Source organism: Stegostoma tigrinum, chromosome 27 (genome assembly GCF_030684315.1).
Source record: "Stegostoma tigrinum isolate sSteTig4 chromosome 27, sSteTig4.hap1, whole genome shotgun sequence".
Classification (NCBI taxonomy): Eukaryota; Metazoa; Chordata; class Chondrichthyes; order Orectolobiformes; family Stegostomatidae; genus Stegostoma; species Stegostoma tigrinum.
The window spans coordinates 38,090,155-38,113,482 of NC_081380.1; the positions used below are offsets into that span (position 1 = coordinate 38,090,155).

General features: G+C 43.7%; 1 protein-coding gene across 4 annotated transcripts in view; it reads left to right on the forward strand.

Moving 5' to 3' along the window:
• Nucleotides 1–23,328, forward strand: part of nf1a (neurofibromin 1a) — a 313,607-nt gene that overhangs the window by 93,634 nt on the left and 196,645 nt on the right. For all 4 annotated transcript variants that reach the window (XM_059655316.1, XM_059655318.1, XM_059655317.1 and 1 more), the window contains exons 13-18: nucleotides 1,559–1,693; nucleotides 4,765–4,878; nucleotides 5,363–5,442; nucleotides 10,351–10,474; nucleotides 13,522–13,768; nucleotides 16,409–16,482. In XM_059655316.1, coding sequence (XP_059511299.1) covers nucleotides 1,559–1,693; nucleotides 4,765–4,878; nucleotides 5,363–5,442; nucleotides 10,351–10,474; nucleotides 13,522–13,768; nucleotides 16,409–16,482 — 774 coding nt within the window. The remainder of the gene's footprint in view (nucleotides 1–1,558; nucleotides 1,694–4,764; nucleotides 4,879–5,362; nucleotides 5,443–10,350; nucleotides 10,475–13,521; nucleotides 13,769–16,408; nucleotides 16,483–23,328) is intronic.

Sequence of the window (23,328 nt, forward strand, 5' to 3'; positions counted from 1 at the left end):
TGCAAACGCAGCTGTTGTGCAAGCAAATAGTAACAACTCATGACAAGTGCCTGCGCTCAGCTGTACATGACATGGATAAAATTCTGTTGCTTCTTGTGGCTGATAACCTTGGCTAGATGAGTAAGGTGACAGGTGAAGCTATAAGCCTTATAGCTTTTGATTTCACAGCTGAGGAGCAAGATGCTTTGATCAGACCACTGCTTGCTGAACCAGTGGGAACATAATGGAAGTCATGTCATTAAGTAATTATTACTTATTTTTACCCTGAAGTTCTTTTATTTATCTTTTTGCTAGTATCCATTGTTCTTATTCTTGGCCTAATCTTCTAGCTAAGGAATTAGGTTATGTGATAACCAAAAATAAACAGTTGGAGTATCAGCTTTTCACCTTATGCTGCAGGAGCTATAGTACAGATGTTTGATGTTTACTATTTTTCACATTGGATACTTGCTGTGTATGTGTTTGTTTTATACTGTAGTCTGTTTTGCACATTGGTGTTGAATTGACACTACACAACCGGATGGACCAGGTAAATTTTTGTACTTGTCTATCACTGGTATTTTAGATTTCTAATGATTGAAGTGCTAAATTCAGCACTAGGGGATGATGCTTTGTAGATTATATAGAGAAAAGGTGATTTATTTTCTTAAGTGGATGTAAAGGAGTATTGCAGGTTGGGACCCAAAACTAAATTTATGTAGCTTTGCCTTTTGAACCTTAAGTTTGCTGTTTTGTTGATTAACTTGGACCCTAATATTACTTAATTTCTGTTGTACATAGCATTTGATGAGTATTGTGGTTGCATAGCTTTTCCCAAGACTCTAAAAGCTGAGTATATTCCATATTGGTGAATTGGAGTGTATTTACCAAAACTACTAATAGCTTATTGGGAGGGGGTGGGGGAAGTATTGCAGTTGTAAAACATGTTGCAAAGCCTTTCATTCCATAACTCATTTGTTAATGTATATTTAGTCTCACATGTTTGGATAGGTAGCAGCTGTTTAACATGGCTACTCTGACATTGATTGGTGGTGCTTTGTCTTCTGCTTTATTTTCTGTGCTTATTGGCTGCTGTCGCTCACATGATCAGATGCCAACCAGTCACTGTTTTGCATGGCAGTGGGCTTCTGTTGCTGTAAGTATGATTTGTAGTAACTATCACAGAAAAGCAATTAGACCAATGCCTTTTCTGTGCTTAGTTACATTAGTAAACACAACATAATCCATCTAGGTCTGACTATGTAGCATGCATTCACCTTCTCAAATAAGATCTTAACTATTTGGAAAAAAAGGTCTGATTAAATTTTAAACAGCACCTTTTCTGCCATGCATTTACTGATGTTTCACATGTTCGTTGTTTTATAATTGCCTTTTGGATCTATGTACTGGTTTTGATGTGCATAAATGTATGTATTTACAGGTTAATCTTGTTAACACATGAATCACATATTAGTGCATTCAAAGCCAGAGCACAGTTTTGATTTGTATAATTGGGTGAGTTGTGAGAAATAGATTTCTGATGCTCATGATTTCACTTTTTGAAAATAATTTATTTCAGAGCCTTACATTCAAGGAAAAAATGACCAATCTTAAATTTAAAGAAAAACCAACAGACTCAGAAACTCGAAGTTATAAACTTTTGTTGTTGGCCATTGTGAAATTAATTCATGGAGACCCAAAGCTTATGTTACATGTAAGTATTGGTGTTGGGCACGAAACTCAAAACTTGGATGGAATATTCATGTGACAAACTGCTGTTGTCTGTTTGTGATTAACTCGCAAGATTTTTAAAAAGTAGGAGTTAACACACATTGTGGATTTATTCCTAGGGTGATGGTTTGTACTGTAATTTTATTTTTTGTTGCTAATGTATCACTTTTGTTACTCAAAACTCATAAGCCTAACTTGGACCATCCAATAGAGCACTGTTTTTAATTGGTAGGTTCCAAAAATTATTTAATCAATGATGAATAGAATTCTAAACAGTTAGATTGGTGTGGATGTTTCAAAACATGAAAGCTCTGATGTTAACAAGCCAACAGATGATTAATAGTTCCTGTTGAGTTACTGCTGTCTTCCATGTAAAGATATTTGACAATTTTATGCATCAGTGCAAACCTGTCTTGATGTTATTGGAAGGATGAACTCTTGCTGAGACTGTAATCGATTCCCTAATTGATGATGATCAGAATTCAAAAGCACTAGACTAGGGGCTCTTAAATTAAGGTATCAAAGTTATTTCTCCATAGTCCAGTCAATGCTGCTGCCAGGTAATATGCTGTTCCATTGAATTTAGCAAAAATGTAATCTTATAACTGTGTAGTTGAGCTAATGATATGCAAGGCTGTTTGTGAGATTCCAATCCAATTTCATTCACCTGTACAAACAAAATAAGGAATATTGCTATTAGAAATACTTAGCATCAGTAGCCACTCAACTCATTCTGCCTGAATGTGAAATTGGAAATTATATTAATAGTTAAGAATTTGAAATGCTGAGCTCTGCAGCACGTTAAAACTGATGAAGCTGAAAACAGCTGTTATGTCATTTGGGATCATGTATCTCACTGGAATGTACTGCAAAAGTGCCTAAGATTGCCCTGTTCTTTACAGACAGATTATTTCCATACACTGTGCCTGTTTCAACTCAACAAAGTCAATGACAGCCTTTCTCTGGTTCATTACTCAAGGTAATGCCTTGACCAGTTCGTCAACATGTCCGGTTTAAAATATAAGAAATCTTGGCAGCTAACTGTCAGTCATCATCAACTGGTGTATTCTTCATGACAACTCCTTTACCAATCAGTTCTCTTAGCAACCAGTCAGAACTATCCCTTTTGTACAGTATTAGTGTCTTTTTGCCTTAACTTTGTTTCTTGTGAATTGTCTTGATAAAGACAAGCTGAAAAGCTGAAACAAAATGCCTTTCTGTAAGGCAGTACTCAAGCTTGTAACACCTCAAATTTATCAGCTCCTTACTGTTGTGGAATGGACTCTCTCTGCAAAAAAAAGGTCCTTGGCCTTTGTTACAAGAGGATCTGAGTAGAGGAGCCATTTATATTTGTCTGCAGGTTTGGTGAGATTGCACTTATACTGTGTACAGTTGTTCAGTTTTCCTAAGAAAGGAGATACTTGCCATAGATGGATTGCAATAAAGGCCAGACTATACTGATTGCTGGGATAATGGGATCTTCCTATGGGGAAAGATTCTCGAGAAGGGGCCTTTATTTTTGAGCATTTAGTGAAAGGTGCAGCGACCTCGGTTGAAGCATGCAAATCTATTATCAGGCTAATCAAGGTAGATGCAGGAAGGATGTTAGGGTCTAGGCCCGAAACGTCAGCTTTTGTGCTCCTGAGATGTTGCTTGGCCTGCTGTGTTCATCCAGCCCCACACTTTGTTTTCGAGGATGCTACCCCTGCTTGGTGAGTCTAGAACCAGGGACAAAGTCTCAGAAAACCAGTTTGAGTGATTTCTTCACTCTGAGTGTGGTCAATATTTGGAATTCTGTCCCCAAAGATGGTCAGTTATTGAGTATGTTACAATTAGAGATTGGTAAATTTCTAGATATTTAATGGTATCAACTGATGAAGATAGTGTTGTGTGAAGACTAACTTGAATGGAGCTTGAGGAAGTTTAATTTTGTGGCTCCTTATGACTTCACCACAGCAAGCTTTTTAAGCTGAACTGATTTACAATTTCTTTTATGCTGCTCTTGATGAATGATATCTATCTCATTACTAAAGTGCCTCTATGCATGCAAGTGAACATGCCTTAATGTCTCAACAATTTTAACGGCCCATCTGGTTGAGAAGATATAAGTTTATCAGTATAAGTTGTGGGAAAAGTATGTTATTAGTTTGATCCAATTTGAACATTACAGACTAAGTCAGCTGAGAAATTGAGCGTACATGTTGCTGAAATATTCAGTGTGATAAGAGGATTCTGGGAACAGTGACAGTTTTACTACCAATCACGATAGCAGCTATGTTTTTCAGTCCAGTATTTATGAAACTAGACTTTAACAATCCATGGAAGGACAGCTGAACAAATTTTTATTCATGTTGGGAATGGTTATTTAGTTTAGATTATGAATGGAAATTGATTGGAGTTTCGTATGTCATGGCACCACAACTTTATCAATATGCCAGGTGACACAAGCTGACAGACATCTAAGATTTAACAGCAGCAATAAAGGGAAAGCTAAATTTACATTAAATATTAACTAAATGTGTTTTGTGATCTATAACTATTAATATTGCAATGTTTGTTAACAATGTACAACTTGCAACTTAAATCCTTCGTAACTTTAAAGTGCTAAAGCAGAAGACTACACTATTTTGTGAACAAGTTTTTATGATATTATAAATTCTTGATACAAAAGTTTCAAAGAAAAAATATTTCATGGCCTTACTCTTAGGAGAATTAAATTTTATCTTCAAAAGGGAAAGAGGAGGCAGTGCGTAATGCGGTGGCAGTGTCACTGGATTAGCAATTCAGAATCTTGGGCCACTGTTCTGGTGGTATGGATTTGAACCCATATCCATATAGTTGGCCTGTGTGTGACTTTGGACCCATTGCAATGTGGCTGAAACTGCCCTCTGGGCAACTAGAGATGGTAAATAAACACTGGTCAGCCCATATCCCATGAATGAATGTGAAGAAAATATGGGAATTCTCATGTTTCAAACTGGAATTTTTATTCTCCCCCGCCCCTGCCCCCGCCCTCCTTTTCTGCTTTCCAAAATGCTATCCCCTTCGACACAGAATCCAGGGAAACTTGGGCATGAAATTCAGAGCAGCACTGCTGAGTTGATAACTGGTCTGGTTCAACTGGTTCCTCAGATGAGCATGCCTGAGATAGCACAGGAAGCCATGGAGGTAAGGACATTTATTTAAACATTTATCATTGAAGTTCTCTTTTGAAAGATGTGTATATATTTTGCATCTGTTCATGTTTGAGTTTCTCTCCTCTTATGTGGTGGCTTTTTTTTAAACAAGTTCCTGGTGAGCATCAAAAATGCCATTGACTTTACAAATGTCATTAGATCCACGACACATTTTGATTATTTCATGTATTCCTTCATGTTTTATAGGTACCTTTTTTAACCATAGCTTTTAAAACAAAACACAAAATTGATCCAAACTGACCAAAACATGCTCAGGTGTCTTTACTTGAGGTTAACCTTACTGGTAACCTAAAGCTTGAACCTAAAATGTTGATGGTTAAATTTGTTCTGTAATGAAATGGAAACATGAGTGCATAGACCACTGAGAGACTCAAAAATTTGATTTAAAAACTCCAGCCAGTGTTCAGGCAAGCTTGAATTTATATTATGAATGTTCCTTGTATTCCTATTTTCAGGCCTTGTTGGTTCTTCACCAACCAGAAAATATAGAGTTATGGAATCCAGATGCACCAATAGAAACCTTCTGGGATATAAGGTGAGGGCTGTGGGCATATTCTGTTAGCTTCAGAACTTACATTATAAATGTGCTACTCTTGTACCCATTCTACATTATTGTATTTGGAACTTGGAAGGATTCAGACTTTGGGTGTAAAATAAATGCATTTCAAAACACACCTGGTAATAATATTGAAACATCATCGATATAATTCATAGCATAAGTATCTAGCATAACTAGCTCTGAGAACATCCTCTAAACCCTTGATCCCTACCACCAAGATGGGCAAGCGCAGCAGATGTAAGTGAAAAACACCACCTGCAAGATCCCATCAAAGCCACTCACTACCCTGACTTGAAACTACATCACTTAATTGTAACTTGGTCAAAATTCTGGACCTTGATTGCCACTAGCACTGGCAGTGTCCCAATCCCAAGGACTGCAGCATTTCATGAAAATCTCCACAGTAATTGGAGATGAGCAATAAGAGCTGATGATTTCAACTTTGCATAAATATTCTTTGCAATTAAAAATGACTCCATTTAATTGTTTAATCTGAACTCCTTTTATCAATTGTCCTGCTCTTCCAGTCTTGTTTCGATCTTTGTATGGAATGATGGACATCTTATTTTCACATTTGACTGTACCTGTACATGAGCTTGAGAAGAGATTGTAGGTACGGTGCTATGAGGAAGAGGTTTCCAGGATTTTGACCTGTCAGCAGGAAAGAAATGATAATGTAGTTCTAAGTCTGGATGGTGTGTGACTTGGGAAAATTTATACATGGCAGTGTTTCAATGTGTCTGCTGTCCTTATTCTCCTAGATGGTGATGTTGTGGCTTTGGCAGATGTTGACTGAGGAGCCTTTGTGAATTGTTGCCCTGCATCTTGTGGTTAATACACATTGCTGTCACTGTGTTGGTGGTGAAGGGAATGAATATTGAATTAGGTAGATAGGGTGCCAGCCTAGTGGATTGCTTTGTCGTGGCTGTTGTCAGATGACTTGTGTTGTCAGAGACGCTTCTATCCAGGCAAGTGGGAGGGTATTTGCTCATAATCCTGACTTTTGCCTTAAAGATGGTGTATAGGTAGGTGGTGAACTAGTAGCTGCAGGAGGATGTAGTGAGGAGAGGTTGGCCTTGGGATATTAGTGCTGGACTGTTAATCTAGAGACCTAATGTTGCGTCTTCAAATCCCATCATGGCACATGGTGAAATTTGAATTCAGTTTAAGTAAAAAAGCTATCTGCAAATGAGAGCCAATTGATGACAATGGATCCAATCCCGATTGTTGGAAAAACCCCTTTACTAATGTCCTTTAGGGAAGGAAATCTGCCATCCTCAGCTGGTCTGGCCTACGTGTGATCCAGACCCACAGCAATGTGCTTGACTCATAATTTTTTGTGGGCAATTGAGGATGGGCAATAAATGCTCACCTAGCCAGTGACTCCCAGATCCCATCGGTAAACAAAAACAAATTTTGACCATACAATGAGTGAGATCGTGGTTGGTCTAGAACACATCTTATGGCTGGAATGTTGTTGGGGTCCGTAGCCTTTACAATGTCCAGTGCATTTAGCTGTTTCTTGCTATCACTTTGGTGACTTGGATTCACTGAACTCCATTGGGCAAAACCTCAGGAAGAGGCTCAAGGATCATCCACTTAGCACTTGTGGCTGAGAATGAATGCAAATATTGCATCTGAGGATTTCTCTTGTCCCACTGCTCCTTCGGCCGCAACATAAAAGACTGACTTTTTCAGGTATCATGACCAGTTAAATACTTTTGCCTATATCCAGGGTTTAAACAAAATGATCTAGGAACCTGTTTTTTCAAGAAATATGATGATGAATTTATTATCAAAACAAAGCTGAATTAAAATGCAGTTTGTTAAAATAGTGAAACAGAAGTGAAAATGCTTAGCAACCAAAATATAAACAAAATGTATAAGTACATGCTCGTCAGGAAAAGAAACTGATTTCTCTGCAAAGATTGATTTTTCTCAATTTTTAAAAAAGACGATCAATGGGTAATTGTCATAGATGAAAATGTATGCTGTTTTGGCATGTGTTCAAGTCACTAGTCATGCATGTTGTTTGAGTTTTGCAGACACACCTTGCTCAGGAAATGCAGTCTTGAGATTGTTCAAGTTTGCTTCCTTTTTCAAGGAACAAACAGGAGTTACGGCGCTGGGTAGGGTGCTGAGTTCGAGGACACACAGTTGGTAGGAGAAGAGGGCAGGAGGTGGGCAAGGGGTGTTGTGTCTGATGGCAGGGGATAGGTGTCAGTTTGGCTTGGCTGGTGTGGGCGTAGGGGTCAGGCTCTGTCTGAGAATGTGAGGGGTCGTTGGGAGGTGCAGGTGGGGACTGTTTGTGGCAAGTTGGGGTACAATTTAATAGTTACCCAGGAGTTAAATTAGCTTTTCAATAGTTTAACTTTTCCTGATAACTAACACTTTATCTAACTGCAGAATTGTCTGAAATCTCCAAATAAAATGGATACTTCCAGAGGTGTCCAATGTAGGGGATTTATCCAGCAGAGTCTTCAGTTCATAGAATAGAATCCCTTGCAGTGTGCAAGTAGGACATTCAGCCCATTGAATCCACACCGATCTTCCAAAGAGCATTCCACCTAGAACCTGGATCTCTGGCGCTGTGAGGGAGCAGTGCTAACCTCTGAGCTACTGTGCTGCCAGTTTCCTGGATAATTTGCTCAGAGGCTACAGATCAAGGATTCTGCAAGGTCCATCGGCAAATCTCCAATCTACAGCACAGAAAGTTATCTGGCCATAATTTCGCATGTCCACAGTGAACTTTAAATGACATCTTTATAAGAAACTATACCGATATGTCCACAAAACTTGAATAAGTTCCTTTTTTTCCAAACTCCTCCAAGCAATATTAAAAATAGCGTCTTCATTACAGCTGCCTTTTGCATTGATATGCTGTGATTTCCCCCTAAATGAGCATGGGGCTATTTATTGAATCTGCACATTCTGTTCGTTGTTTAATTGTCTATCACCATCCATGACAGATGTGACAGGACTGTGGAACTTTGCTCTGATCCATTGGTTGTAGGATTGCTTTGCTTTGTCAAATGTACACTCTTCGATTTTTTTTGGTATCCGAGCTGTCAACGGCCTAAGTGATTGGTCTTTGGAGTTTTTAAACATGTATGCTGCTCTGTCAGTAGGGAGAGCTTCAGAATATCTTTACAACGTTTTCTGTCCTACCCTGGAATTCTGACCATATCAGTTGAGAAATTGGGACCGAGTGGGAAGTACGTTTTTGGCCATTTGGGCACAGTGTCCAATGCGTATAAATTGTTTGAGAGCTGGCATCAATGGCATAGAGCCATATGGCTCAGAAGTGGAAGCTTCGATCCAATCAGTCTATGCCAAACATAATCCCAAACTAAACAAGTTCTACCTGCCTGCTCCTGGCCCATATCCTTCCAAGCCCTTTCTATTCAGGTGCTCATCCAAATGTCTTTTAAACATTGTAATTGTACCCACATCCACCAATTCCTCAGGAATTTCATTCTGCAAATGATCCGCACTCTGTTTTTTAACAAAAAATTGCCCCTCATGTCTTTTTTAAATCTCTGTCCTCTCATTTTAACAATGTGCCTCCTAGTCTTCAAATCGCCCAAGCTAGGGAAGGGACAGCTACTGTTAACTCAGTCAATACCCCTCGTGTTTTTATATAAACTTGTATCGGGTCACCTCTCAACTTCCTATGCACCAATGGACAAGGTGCCAGCCTTTCCCTACAACTCAGACTTTGCATACCCGGCAACATCCTGGTAAATCTCTTCTGAACAGTCTCCAGATTAATAATATCCTTCCAAGAACTGGGCAACCAGAACTAGACACATTATTCGAGAATAGGCCTCACCAATGTTCAGAACAAGCTCAACATGACTTGTCACCTTGTGTACTCAAAGGACTGAGCACTGAAGGTAAGCATGCTAAATGCCCTTTTAACAACCTGACTATATCTGACACAAATGTCAATGAACTACGTACATGAACCCCTAGTGTTAGTTTGACAGTTTTCCAACACCGATGTCAAGACCTTCAGGTAACTGTCATGTTCCTCCTCTTTCCACCTGCACTGACACCATCCCCCCACCCCCGCCCCACCGACTGCCTGTCATCCACTTGGATGCGGCCCTACCACTATCAAGGAGCTCCTGAATCCATAGATCAAGAAGTCATTAGAGATATGAACTTCTCTATCATGACAATCTGATAATCTATACAGAAAAGAGAGGAGGTACTTAAAATGAGAGGTGATTTCCTCAAGTTCTGATACAAATGCAGCTTTCACAGATGAAATATTAATAGTAAAGCTCCAGTTAATGAATGTATTCTGGTGATCTAATCAGTTCACACACATGTAGAACGATTGTTTTACGTGTCTTTTCACGACACAGATTGCAAGGAGCAGCAATTGTTCTGTGTTGATGAAAACTGGCTTTAGCTGCAAAAATCAAACTTGTCCTTGTGCTTGTGTTTTTTTTCTGACTTTCAAACTACGTATTCTTGCCTGGCTGAAATAACTGAAATGCCTTGGGTGCACTTTCCATTTTTTAATCTGACTTGCAAGTTTGAGGCAATGATTATAGTTCAGCTCAAGTCTAGAAGTTGTCCACCAGATTTAACTGAGAGAAAAAGAGATCATTGGTGAGCAGCAAGCTTGCTGCATCCTCTCAATTCTCACATGATCAAGAAAAATCACGTGATCAAATTATACTGGACATCCTGGAAAGGTGAACTTTTGAAATAGATTGAAGTTAGACCAACTTCATTTGTAGTCCTGGTAACCTCCACAATATTTGTGTTTTAAGTTTCCCTCTCTGATGAACTGTCATTCTCCAATCCATAACTGGCAGCCATCTAATAAACTTTATCTTGTTTCTGATAAGTTTTGCTTTTTGTTGACAGCTCTCAGGTTCTGTTTTTCATCTGTAAGAAATTGATCGCTCATCAGATGCTGAACAGCACAGAGATTCTTAAGTGGTTGCGGGAAATTCTAATCTGTCGGAATAAGTTCCTGCTGAAGAATAAGGTAATATTAAATTTCAGAAATTCCTGTGTGGCATTTGTGAAAGATTGAACATGTATTTTAAAAGATAGAAATCTTTCATGGGGAAAACCTACATCCCCCTCTGGAGCATCCAAGATAGTAAAATGTGAGGCTGGATGAACACAGCAGGCCAAGCAGCATCTCAGGAGCACAAAAGCTGACGTTTCGGGCCTGGACCCTTCATCGAAGGGTCCAGGCCTGAAACGTCAGCTTTTGTGCTCCTGAGATGCTGCTTGGCCTGCTGTATTCATCCAGCCTCACATTTTATTATCTTGGATTCTCCAGCATCTGCAGTTCCCATTATCTCTCTCCCCCTCTGGAGCAAGTGTTTTTGAGTTGTACGGGTAATAATGATATTTTTGAGGTATAAATTCTCTTTGATACGGCACAAGTAGTGAAAATATGGTTACTTTGCATGATGTCTTCATGTGTCGCCAATGCCCAGGAGCGCACTTTCTTTCCTGTGTCACTTGCCGCATAATTTTGAATAGGTTGAGTATATTACTACACACGCTTTAGCCCAAGGGGTGTGTGCAGAGTATGAATGGTTCTGCTTTCTCATAGTTTAATCCCAATTGCTTTTCAGTTTGTCTCTTTCATTGTCCTTTCCCTGAGAAGTTCCAGTGTGAGTTGCACATCGTGTATGATAGATAATATTAGCCAGGATTTAATGGTTACTTTTAAGCTATTTTGATCAGTGCCCCAATGCCTCTTTACTTCTGTCTCCACTTTTTATTTTAAAAGAAAGCCCCATAAACCTATCCCCTGACCTAAATAAAATGAAGAACTTGAGATGCCGGAATCTGAAACACCAGCAGAAATTGCTGGAGAAACTTAGCAGGTCTGGCAGCATTTGTGGAGAGAAAACAGTTAACGTTTCAAGTCCAATTCTGAAGAAATGTCACTGGATTCAAAATGTTAAGTCTGCTTTCTCTCCACAATGCTACCAGACCTGCTGAGTTTCATTGGTAAGTTACTTTTGATCCCTCTGACCATACTTCTGGTCATCATTCTTAACTTGCCCGGCTTGCCGTAAATTGTGTGAAATTCATGTCCAGATTGAAATTGCTGTTCGATTGCCTGATACTATTGAGAATAGAAAGGTCAAGTCTACTTAGTATACAGTAAACATAAACTGATTTTAACTTAATTTGGAATGAGAGGAAAAGTTGAGAAATGGGTTAATTGAAGAAGCTGATTGTTCATTTTCACACACGTCGGACACAAAGATCTAGCACTACAGCAATCTTGCAACGTGTTTTACAGTTCTGCATACTCATGATTCTCACTTTGGTTTCTATATTGTGAAACCTTTCAAAGGAAAAGATGTGTGCTCGTTTTCACCTTTTTTTTAGTTTACTGTATCATAACTGAAAAACGAAAAGTTAGTATATTGATGAAGTAGAAATATAATGAGCAGTTATCTACTTAGCATTTACTCAGGTTTATTGCATCTCCAGTGATTGTTTTGTAGTGCATTGATGGTGCCAAGTGTGAATAAACACAAGCCATTTCACATGTTCCTGTATCCTTTTATTTTGTGTACTTTGTAATGGCTAGTTTGCTAACGGAGTACTGCAGTTTCTTGTTGTAAGAAATCAGTTATTCTAATTTCATTTATTCTGAAGTGTTTACATATCCACGCGTTCTGTTGATGGCAGGACCATTCCCATAAACAAGTGTCTTTGGGGGTATTATCTGTCCAATATGAAGTGGTTAACCAGAGAGGACGACTGTCAGGGAAATTTGCTGGGGTACATTCTTCCCTCCCTTCCCTGTTCTGTCTCAGTCCTTCATTCCAATTGCCCTGTATGTATTGACAAAGTTGTTTCCCAACGAGTATTATTTCAAAATTTTGCTGATGTTGAATCCTAATTTAGTCCATGAGACCATTGTTGGGTGACAGCTATAAAGTAGTTTCACCTGCACGTATTTATAGATATTATTACAGTTTTAAATGTCAAGCTGTAATAAAATTAAACTGGCATTGCAATATTTTCTGCCGCATAAGTACCCCAACATACTGGCATAGACGTGTTTCTTCTCTAACATTTGAGTATTGGAGTTAATGAATTATGTCCACAAGGCGAGCAATTTGGAAACGTGCTGGTGATTCTTTGTGGGATGACTCAGTTTCGAGCATTCTGGATGGATTAAGCCAACTAACTGTTAAACATTAAACTAGAAAATGGTGCGCATATTTTCACAAAGTTGTGCAGTATGATTCTCGTTGCTCATTGTTTTCTGTTATATGAAGTAATTTATTTTTCAATGTGTTGTTAGGCAAAGCAATTTTTCGGCATGCTATATGGATGAAGAGCTCCTCTTAAATGTGTTTTGTATTGTTGACTTGGCAATTAAGGTTGTTGCCATTTGAGAAACGCTGACTTGTACTTGTGCCAAATTTCATTTTGCCGTGCTGCAACATGAATAGAGATGGCTTTGCTTATGTGGTTGATGACTGATTTTGTCAAGTAACAGTACTGGTCAAGATTCTAGCTGTAAAAGTATGTTTGCTGGAGATGTAACTGATGAATTCTTAATTTTTATACATTAGCATGACTTTAAGTGGACTCTTGTTTTTACAAACAATCCTAGATGATAAAAGAATGAAAGGACTTCACTCGTCTTTAATCAAGAATCTGAATCCTTAGGTTTCAGGAACTTTTCTTCCATTTCACAATCTAAGTAGAAAATTAAAATTTTATGCTTTGATTGAAAAGTCTTAAGGAGAAGATGTTTTGAGTAGCTTTACTGTATGCTCTGAGGTGTAGGGAGGCTAAGAGTACACTTGTGTAGCTGTGTTTGTACCATAATCTGCCTTGTAATCTTACAAACAGATGCATCATAACATGACTGGAATGTAAACAATCTCATGATATTATCTAACAGTTCAGAATTCTTAACAAAAGGCAAATGTAAGTGTTATATGCATGTATCACAGTAATAACTGTGAGTTTGTAAAATACCAAATCATCTCGTCAGTTGGGCAATTAATTTTTTTGGTAAACTCCATTTTCTGAAAACAGGAGAATGCCACACTCGGCAGCGGAATTCCCATTTGTCGTCAAGCACAGACAAAGCTTGAGGTGGCACTCTATATGTTCCTGTGGAGTCCAGATATTGAAGCTGTCCTTGTGTCCATGTCATGTTTTCGGCATCTCTGTGAGGAAGCTGATATCAGGTGTGGAGTTGATGATGTGCCTGTCCAGAGCATCCTGCCAAATTATAATACATTCATGGAGTTTGCTTCAGTCAGCAACATGATGTCAACGGGTAACTACTCATGAATTTTGTGATTTCTAACCCAGCATATTGCTTAATGAACTTGCATTTACAGCTGAACTTGCTGTTACTTTCCAAATAATTTCCAGGAAAATTGGCAAAAACCTTTTTTTGTGGCCTTGGATATCTTGGCAGTATACAATGTGCCACTTTTAAAGTAGTATTTTGAGCTGTAAAACAAGAGCGGGAATTTTTAGCTAAGACTTGAGTTGGAAGGGGTTGTGAATAACTTAGAATGGAAATACCTTGGTGTATTTCACGTGACTATAATTTTTCCTCCTCCTGTCCCCACGCTGTTTATTGGTTTTCTAAATTGTGGTTTGGTCAAGTTTGGAGAGAAGATTGACATCCGTTAGCAAGCAATGCATGACATTGCCTCTGAATGCACTGAGTGCAGCATTAAGAAAACACACTGGTTGTGTGCAGGATGTTTTACACTTCCCAATAATTTGTTGTCGTATAGAATTATACAGTACAGAAGAGGCCCTTTAGCCTATCAAGCCTGTACCACTGAATTTCAAAAGGAAAAGAACAGCCCTATTGAATTCATTCAAGCAGAGAAATTTAGCTCAGATTAATATGATAGATGTAACTTAGATTTCCAAAAGTGCCCTTAGAAGATGAATTGGAGTCATAACTAAAATTCGAGAGGTACAATTTACTGGAACGAACAATGTGATAACGTACTGCTTCTGAGATATAGTCAGAGTAAAGGGATTGAGGGCTGGTTGTAAGTTAATCACAAGATGGATCTACTGCTTAAAGGCTGTTTTATAAAATAGGGAAACAAATCATTGACATTCGTTTCCAGAAGAAAGGTTTCAAAAAACAAAGAAGCCATTTAAGACCTATGTCAAGTCTTGGTTAGACTGTTGTTGGCAAGCTGTACACAGTTCTGGTGGCCTTAGTGTGAGAGGATATAGAGTCACTGAAAAAATCTGCAGAACTGGAAACGATTGACCAGGATGATATTGGAAAGGAGTGAATAAAACACAGCCATGTTTTTCCCCTGGAAAACAAGTCACTAAAAGGGATGATTTGAGCATGTCTTTGAAGATTGAAAATGTTCAGTGGAATAGGTATCAAGATATGGTATTTCCAAAACCAGGGGCCATTAGTGTAAGGCAGTGATTACTAAATCAAATAGGGAATTTAGGAGAGGCTTGGTATTTTCAGGAAGAGTTGAAGTCATAAAGATATACAGCATTAAAACGGAACCTTCAGTCCAGTTCATCCATGCTGACCGGATATCCTATATGAGTCTCGACCTATTTGCCAGCATGTGGCCCGTATCCCTGTAAACCCTTCCTATTCATACACCCATCTAGATGGCCTTTTAAATGTAATTGTACCAGCCTCCACCACTTCCTCTGGTAGCTTGTTCCACCCACTCATCACACATTCCATCCACCTCCCACCCCCCATGTGGAAAAAGTTGCCCTTCCGGCCCCTTTCACGTACTTGCCTTCGCACCTTAAACTCCACGCCTCTTTGTTTGGCACTCCCCTCCCCAGGGAAAGAAAGCCTTGACGGTTCATCCTATCCATGCCCCTCAGAGAGAGTGAGTGAGAGCACACATACGTCAAGAGGATGGGAGGGTCACAAGCGGTCGGAGGCCTAGAGGGTCAAACGAGGTCAGGGGCATGGGGGTGGGGTAGGGGAGTGGTCTGTTGGAGACAAAGACAGTGGGGGAAGAGAGGTGGGGAACAGGGCCAGGAGCAGAGAGTGGGAGAATGTATGAGGGAAGGAGGCTCAAAGACAGAGAAGAGTGTTGATTTTAACAGGTCATTTTTGATCACCAATGATCAGCTTCCACAACTTAGACAGCAAGCCATGAGTACACTGACAGAATACAGCCCCATGTCCCTGTTTAAATCCACAGCGGGTGACGTGTACATGCTGACAGTGTACCGCCTTGTGCCCTTGTTCACTCCACACCGGGTGATGTGTCAAAGGCGTAGTTACATTATGGAAAAGTTGGACCAACATATGATGAAGAAATAGACTTTCTGGTGTTAGGGTTAACTGAAGTTTGGCTGGGTGTTTGTATTGATTCTGAGGTAGCAAGGGCAATTTGAGTCAAATGTGTGTGCGCTGTGGCCTCAGTATAACAAAAAGCTGAAAAGAGCAGACCTCACTCGTTGTGCAACATCACTATTTTACCTTGAGCACTGCCTTATTAAATCATTTTGAAAATTCAAAACTACTCTTCCTGTGGACATGAGCTGAGAAGGCAATGTCTCAGAACTTAACGTATAATTAGTGAGGGTCTGATCTGGACTTAATTGGTCCTGACGTGAAAGAAAAACTTCCTAAAGCCCAAGTAGACAATATGTTAGTTTCGTTTGATCTGATTTCCATTTGAAGCTGTCCGTGTTGGCAGCGCTACATCTTTTATTTTCTTCTTCCAACATAAATGGTCTGTAACTTTAAAAAAAATGCTTATTGTCACAGCAGCTCCGAGTAGTTAAACTAGAAGGGTCTTTATGTAATCATTTCATTTGGCAAGAGTCAGCTTTAAAGTCCTCAATAAACTGGGTCCAATCTGTGCTGTTGACGGATGTAATTTTTATGTGTTTCCCTGATTACGAATATATGAGAAAATAAAACATCAATAATATTTAATCATAGGGCGAGCAGCTCTTCAGAAACGGGTGATGGCATTACTGAGGAGGATAGAACATCCAACAGCAGGAAACACGGAGGTAAATTTTCAAATGTTCCTTTTGCTTGGCGTCAGATTTGTAGGTTGCCTTTATCCAATGTGTACATTTCAACCGAAGAAGGCATTTCAATTTATGCTGCGTTTGAAGGTGCTGTGTATATGTTATTTGCCCTAAAATTAGGGATAGTATACAAGATGTATTGCAACAATTTGCCAAGGCTCCTGAGACAGCACCTTACAAACCCATGATACCTACCATGAAGAAGGGGCCAGTTAGCTCAGTTGTTTGGTAGTGCAGAGTTGGGACAACAGCCAGGCTTCATTACCTGCACCAGTTGAATTTACCTTGAAAAGCTTTTCGTCACAACCTTTCCCCTTAGCTGAGGCATGATGAGCTCAATTTAAATCATCTGTAGTCACCTTTCTGTGATGAGAGGGCACCCCTATGGTATGGTAAGACTTGACCATCACCAACTCTAAGGCATATAGAGATGGGCAATAAATGCTTGTCTATTCAGCAGCATCCATACCCATGACCGAATAAAAGATAAATTGCCCAGTGGAAGTTTGGGCACTTGGTACACTATGACACTAAGTAGGCGGGAAGCTAAGCGGCAGTGAGGAAATAAGAAATTTGTAAACGGATGTGGTTAAATTTGAGTGAGTGAACCGAAATTCGGCAGATGGCATTCAACATAAATAAGTTTAAGGTTATCCATTTTGGAGGAATATGAAGATGATATTATCTAAATGAAGAGAAATTTCAGACTGAGATGCAGAAGGACATGGGTGACCTCATATATGAATCAAAAGAGCTAATAAGCAAATACAGCAGGTAAGAAGGAAGGCAAATAGATTTTTACCATTAATTGCAGGAAGAAGGTATAAACATAGGGAATTGTTGTTGCAACTGTAAACAGTATTAAGAGACTGCATTTGGACTGTTGCTAATTTTGGTCCCCTTGCTTGGAGGATGTAGTTGCGCTGGAGCTACTTGAGAGGAAGTTGATTAAACTGATTCCAGAAGTAAGGGGTTTGCCTTACAGACAGAGCTTTAGCAGTTCAGGTCTAAACCCTGAGGGGTTAAAAATGGCAAGAATCTACAATGATATATAAGATGCAAAAGGAATTGAAAAAGTTGTAAGGATGTTTTCTCATGTAGGTCAATGTAGAATGAGAGGTTATTGTTCTGGATGTGAGTTTGCTCGCTGAGCTGGAAGGTTAGTTTTCAGACGTTTCGTCGCCTTTTTTTTAAATTTGTAAAAATATACTTTATTCATAAGATGTACAAAAAATAAAACATTTATACACCTACCCAGTCATGCAAGCCGCTCCGGATTACCCAGGGGGTACGTACACCAACTAAAGGAAAAAAAAAAGAAGAAGAAAAAAAAAATGCAAAGAAAATAGCCCAGCAGTCGTCACCCTGCACAGTCCCCGTTGGCCCCCTGACCAGTTGGGGAAGGCGCCAGCTGGGCCCAGTTACCAGATAGGGCCCTTTTTTCTATTCTGGATGGGGTGTTTCATTCGGTGGTCTTTCCCCACCGCGCCTTGGCGGCGGCTGCCCCAAGCTTTAGCGCGTCCCTCAGCACGTAGTCCTGGACCTTGGAGTGCGCCAGTCTGCAACATTGGGTCGGGGTCAGTTCTTTCAGCTGGAAGACCAGCAAGTTGCAGGCAGACCAAAGAGCGTCTTTAACCGCATTGATGGCCCTCCGGGCGCAGTTGATGTTGGTCTCGGTGTGTGTCCCGGGAAACAGCCCGTAGAGCACGGAGTCCCACGTCACGGAGCTGCTCGGGACGAACCTCGACAAATACCACTGCATCCCCCTCCAGACCTCCTGCGCATAGGCACACTCCAGAAGGAGGTGATTGACAGTCTCGTTTCCCCCCCGGCAGCCACCTTGAGGGCAGCGTGCGGTGGCGCAGAGATTCCGGGCATGCGTAAAGGATCTCACTGGCAGAGCCCCTCTCACCGCCAGCCAAGCAATGTCCTTGTGCTTGTTTGAAAGTTCTGGCAATGAGGCATTCTGCCAAACGACTTTGGCAGTCTGCGTGGGGAACCACACGATGGGATCCACCCTCTCCTGTTCCGGAAGGGTCCAGGGGATACTACATGCTGGCCACTGCCTGATGGCCTTGTGGTCAAAGGTGTTTCCTTTCAAAAATTTCTCCACGAAGGACAGGTGGTACGGAACGGTCCAACTACTCGGAGCGTTCTGCGGCAACGAGGCCAGGCCCATCCTTTGCAACACCAGGGACAGGTAGAACCTTAGTAAGTAGTGACACTTGGTGTTTGCGTACTGAGGATCTACGCACAGTTTGATGCAGCCACACACAAAGGTAGCCGTCAGGGCGAGGGTGGCGTTCGGTACGCCCTTTCCCCCACTTCCCAGGTCTTTGTACATGGTGTCTCTGCGGACCCGGTCCATCCTCGACCCCCAAATGAAGTGGAGGATGGCCCGGGTGACCGCAGCGGCGCAGGTCCAGGGAATAGGCCAGGCCTGCACCACATACAACAGTACCAAAAGCCCCTCGCACCTGACAACCAGGTTCTTACCCGCGATGGAGAGGGACCGGAGCGTCCACCTGCCCAGCTTCTGCTTCAGTTTGGTGATACGCTCCTCCCAAGTCTTAGTGCATGCCCCAGCTCCACCAAACCAAACACCCAGCACCTTCAGGTAGTCTGTCCTGACAGTGAAGGGGATGAAGGAGCGGTCGTCCCAGTTGCCAAAGAACATGGCCTCGCTCTTACCCCGATTGACTTTGGCACCCGCGGCCAGTTCAAACTGGCCGCAGATGTCCAACAGTCTACTCACCGACCAATGATCGGTGCAGAAGACGTTGACTTCATCCATGTACAGGGAGGTCTTGACCTGAAGGCCTCCGCTGCCTGGGATAGTCACGCCCTTCAGGCTCACGTCCTTCCTGATGGAGGCGGCGAAGGGCTCCACACAGCACACGAACAAGGCAGGAGAGAGCGGGCAGCCCTGCCTAACTCCAGATCTGATGGGAAAATTGTCCGATTCCCACCCGTTGATCGAGACTGCACTAATGATGTTGGTGTAGAGCAGCCGGATCCAATTGCGGATGCCCTCCCCGAACCCCAATTTGGAGAGGACGTCCCTCATGTCAGCATGAGAGACCCTGTCGAAGGCCTTCTCCTGGCCCAGGCTGACGAGGCAGGAGTCCACCCGCCTGTCCTGTACGTAGGCGATCGTATCCCTGATGACCGCGAGGCTCTCAGCGATCTTCCGGCCCGGCACAGCATAGGTTTGCTCAGGGTGAATCACCGACTCCAGGACAGACCTGACCCGGTTGGCTATGACCTTGGCCACGATTTTGTAGTCCACGTTCAATAGTGAAATGGGATGCCAATTCTCAGTTTCTTCCCTCTCCCCCTTGCTCTTGTAAATGAGGGTGATGATGCCCTTCCTCATGGACTTGCACATTTCCCCTGCCCGAAGTGCACTACCGTACACTTCCAGCAGGTCCTGGCCGACCAGGTCCCACAGAGCGGAATACAGCTTGACCGGTAAGCCGTCGCTCGCAGGAGTCCTATTCCTCTCCAAGGACTTGAGGGCTCTGGCCTGCTCGTCCAGGGATATCGGCCGGTTCAGCCAGTCCCTTGTGCCGTTGTCTAAGACGTCCGTGATAGACGACAGGAACGACTCAGAGGCCGTGCTGTCCGTGGGCTTCGTGTCGTACAGTCCTGCATAGAAGGATCTGCTGACCCTCAAAATGTCGGGCCGAGACGACGTCACCGAGCTGTCGTCCTCCTTCAGCCGGCTAAGCACAGAGCTCTCTTTGTGCACCTTCTGAAAGAAGAAACGTGAGCACGTCTCGTCCTGCTCCACGGAGCGGACCCTGGACCGGAAGTTTATCCTGGAGGCCTCCGCGGCGAAGAGTGCGGCTTGCTGGCCCCTCACCTCACGGAGGTCCTCCGTGACATCGACCCTCATCAAACTGCAGAAGGAGCAGGTTCTACACCCTTTTCTGGAGTTGCGACAGCTTTCCCCGCCTCTCTCGCCTTCCAAACACCCTTGAGGACAAAGGTCCTCTTCATGTTCTCCTTCACCGTCTTTCACCAGTCGCCCAGAGACTCAGGGGTTTCACGGTTCTCCAACCGGCGTACTCCCTCTTAAGCTCCTCGACGTTCTCTGGGGTCAACAGAGTCGTGTTGAGCTTCCACGTCCCCTTGCCAGCCAGCTGGTCGTCCTGTAAGTGACAGTCGGCCAGCAGGAGGCAGTGGTCAGAGAAGAACACCGGCTCGACGCCGGTGGACCTGACTGAGAACACCCGTGACACAAACAGGAAGTCTATCATTGAGCGAATAGACCCGTCTGGCCGCGACCAGGTGTACCTCCGCTGCACTCCGTCTGCAGGGGCGCTGAAGACGTCGAGCAGCTTGGCGTCCTTCACCGTGCCCATCAGGAATCTGGACGTGACGTCCAGTTGACTCCCCCCACCCGCTGTCCCCACGCCGGATCTTCCATCTGCATCAATGATGCAGTTGAAATCTCCGCCTAGGATAACCGGCCTGGACGTAGCCAGCAGGGGTGGAAGCCGCTGCAAGACATCCAACCGCTCACTCTGTACCGCTGGGGCGTTCATGTTGATCAGCCTCAGGGGAGCGTTCCTGTAGGTGATGTCAGCCACTAGGAGGTCGTTCCCCCCCCCCCCCCCCCCCCGAACTTGAGAGATGGTGAAGTTGCGCCCCCGCAGCAGAATAGCCAGGCCCAAGAAGCGACAGTCGTTACCCCCTGACCAGATCGAAAGCCCACAGGTCCAGGCGCCGGACCATTTCCCGTACCTGCTCAGGTGCGGTATCCCGCACTCGTGCAGAAACAGGAGGTCCGCCCTGACGGTGGTCAGGTAGGCCACTGTGGACACACATCTTGCGGTGGACTTGACACTGCGCACATTAATGCTCTCAACTCATACCCCCATTGTGGGCAGTGACCGCAGTACCCTCTCCAAGTCCAAGGTCCAGCCCCTCTATCTGTCCCTTCATGCCCATTGCTCGGGCTAACTGCTGGATGCTCTCTGGGCTCAGGAAACAGTCCGTGCTGCCTTCCGGGTGGCATCCCCCGTCGGGGTATGGAGGCAGGAGAGTCCGGCTCTGGGTCAGGCTGGGGGCGCGTTGTTTCCTCCTTCCCGCCTGGAAGTTCTAGGGGGCCCTCCAGTGCCCCAGCGGCACGTGACTGGGTGTCAGAGGGAGCCTCAGGACGCCTCTCGTCACCTACAAGCGGGGTGCTGCTTACTTTCTCCCTTGAGATCTTTAACTTCTGCTTCGGGCGGGCCCTCTCCGAATCCCCCTCGTCAGAGGAGCTCTTATAGCCCCCCTTGTAGCTGCCTCTTCCCGGCAGATGGTTGCGGGTTCCCGGGCCCGCCGATGCACCTTCCTCCTCGCTTTCCGGACTGTCGTCCACTCCCCTGGGTAGCCTGTCGCCGCCTCCATCGACTCTGGGCTGTCGGTGGGGAGCAGAGCCTGCAGGGGCGCTTTGCTGGCCTCGGGCCCATCCTGCGGGGCTGGGCCCCCCTGCATGACCTGGGCCTTCCTGCATGACCTGGGCCTTCCTGCACGACCTGGGCCTCCTGCACGTTAGTGGGGTCCTTGCAGGGCCCTGGTGCCTTCCTCTCCTCCGGGGGGGGCTGGTCCCCCATTGCCCCTGCCGGCGACCTGGACGTAGGTGGTCCCCCACTGTGGGCATGCCCTATAGAGGTGGCCCGCTTCCCTGCAAAGGTTGCAGCGTTTCTCTTGTGGGCAATCCTTTGCAAGGTGTCCCTCCTCCCTGCAGATGGTGGCTTTGCAGTCGGCCGCCACGTGACCTGACCTACCACAGGCATGGCAGACTTTAGGTGGCCCTGCATAGGTCAGGTAGCCCTTGCTCCCGCTGATCACGAAGCTGGACGGTGGGTGTATGACGTTCCCGTCCACGCCCATCCTCAGCGTCACCTTGACCTGCTTCTTACTGGTCCAGCTGCCAAAGGAGTCCATGATGTCAGTTAGGTCCCCTTCCACCTTCACGTACCTTCCAAGGAAGGTCAGGACATCAACTGTTGGCACATGCGGGTTGTACATGTGTACAGTTACCATACGGCTCCTCTGCGCTGGCATCACGAACAGCGGTCAATACAGAGAGGGGGCCCACACCTCCTTTCTCCTTGAAAACCTCCAGGAAGCGCTCGCAAAGCTTGGCACTCCTGAAGGTCACATTTTAAAAACCTCCTCCGGGGAAATCCTGCAGGCAGTAAATGTCCGCAGCAGCAAACCCACAACAGTCCAACAGGACCCTCTTCACGAAGAAGGTGCAGTCCACAGGTGCACCTTCATCCACCTTCTTCACAGAAGCACGGATGGTGTTCCAGACCCCCTGACCTGGGGCATGTGCACTTGCCGCAGCCATCGTTGCAGGGTGGCTGCTCCCCTGAATCAGCGTTAGGCCGAAGCCAGCATTAAGATCCAGTGGTTGCAAGGGTGCACAGCCAACCCGACGTCTTCCTTTCACCTCCAACACCGCGCTCTCCTGGGTCTTTATGTTGGTCCAGATGTAAGCTGGTTTACTGAGCTTGAAGGAGTGTTCCTAGATGCTTTGTCACCATTCTAGGTACCTCGTCAGTGAGCCTCCGACAAAGCGCTGGTGTTATGTCCCGCTTTCTATTTATCTGGTTAGGTTTCCTTGGGTTGGTGATGTCATTTCCTGCATTGGTGATGTCGTTTCCTGTTCTTTTTCTCAGGGGATAGTAGATTGGCTCCAAATCAATGTGTTTGTTGATGGAGTTCCAGTTGGAATGCCATGCTTCTAGGAATTCTCGTGCGTGTCTCTGTTTGGCTTGTCCTAGGATGGATGTGTTGTCCCAATCAAAGTGGTGTCCTTCCTCATCT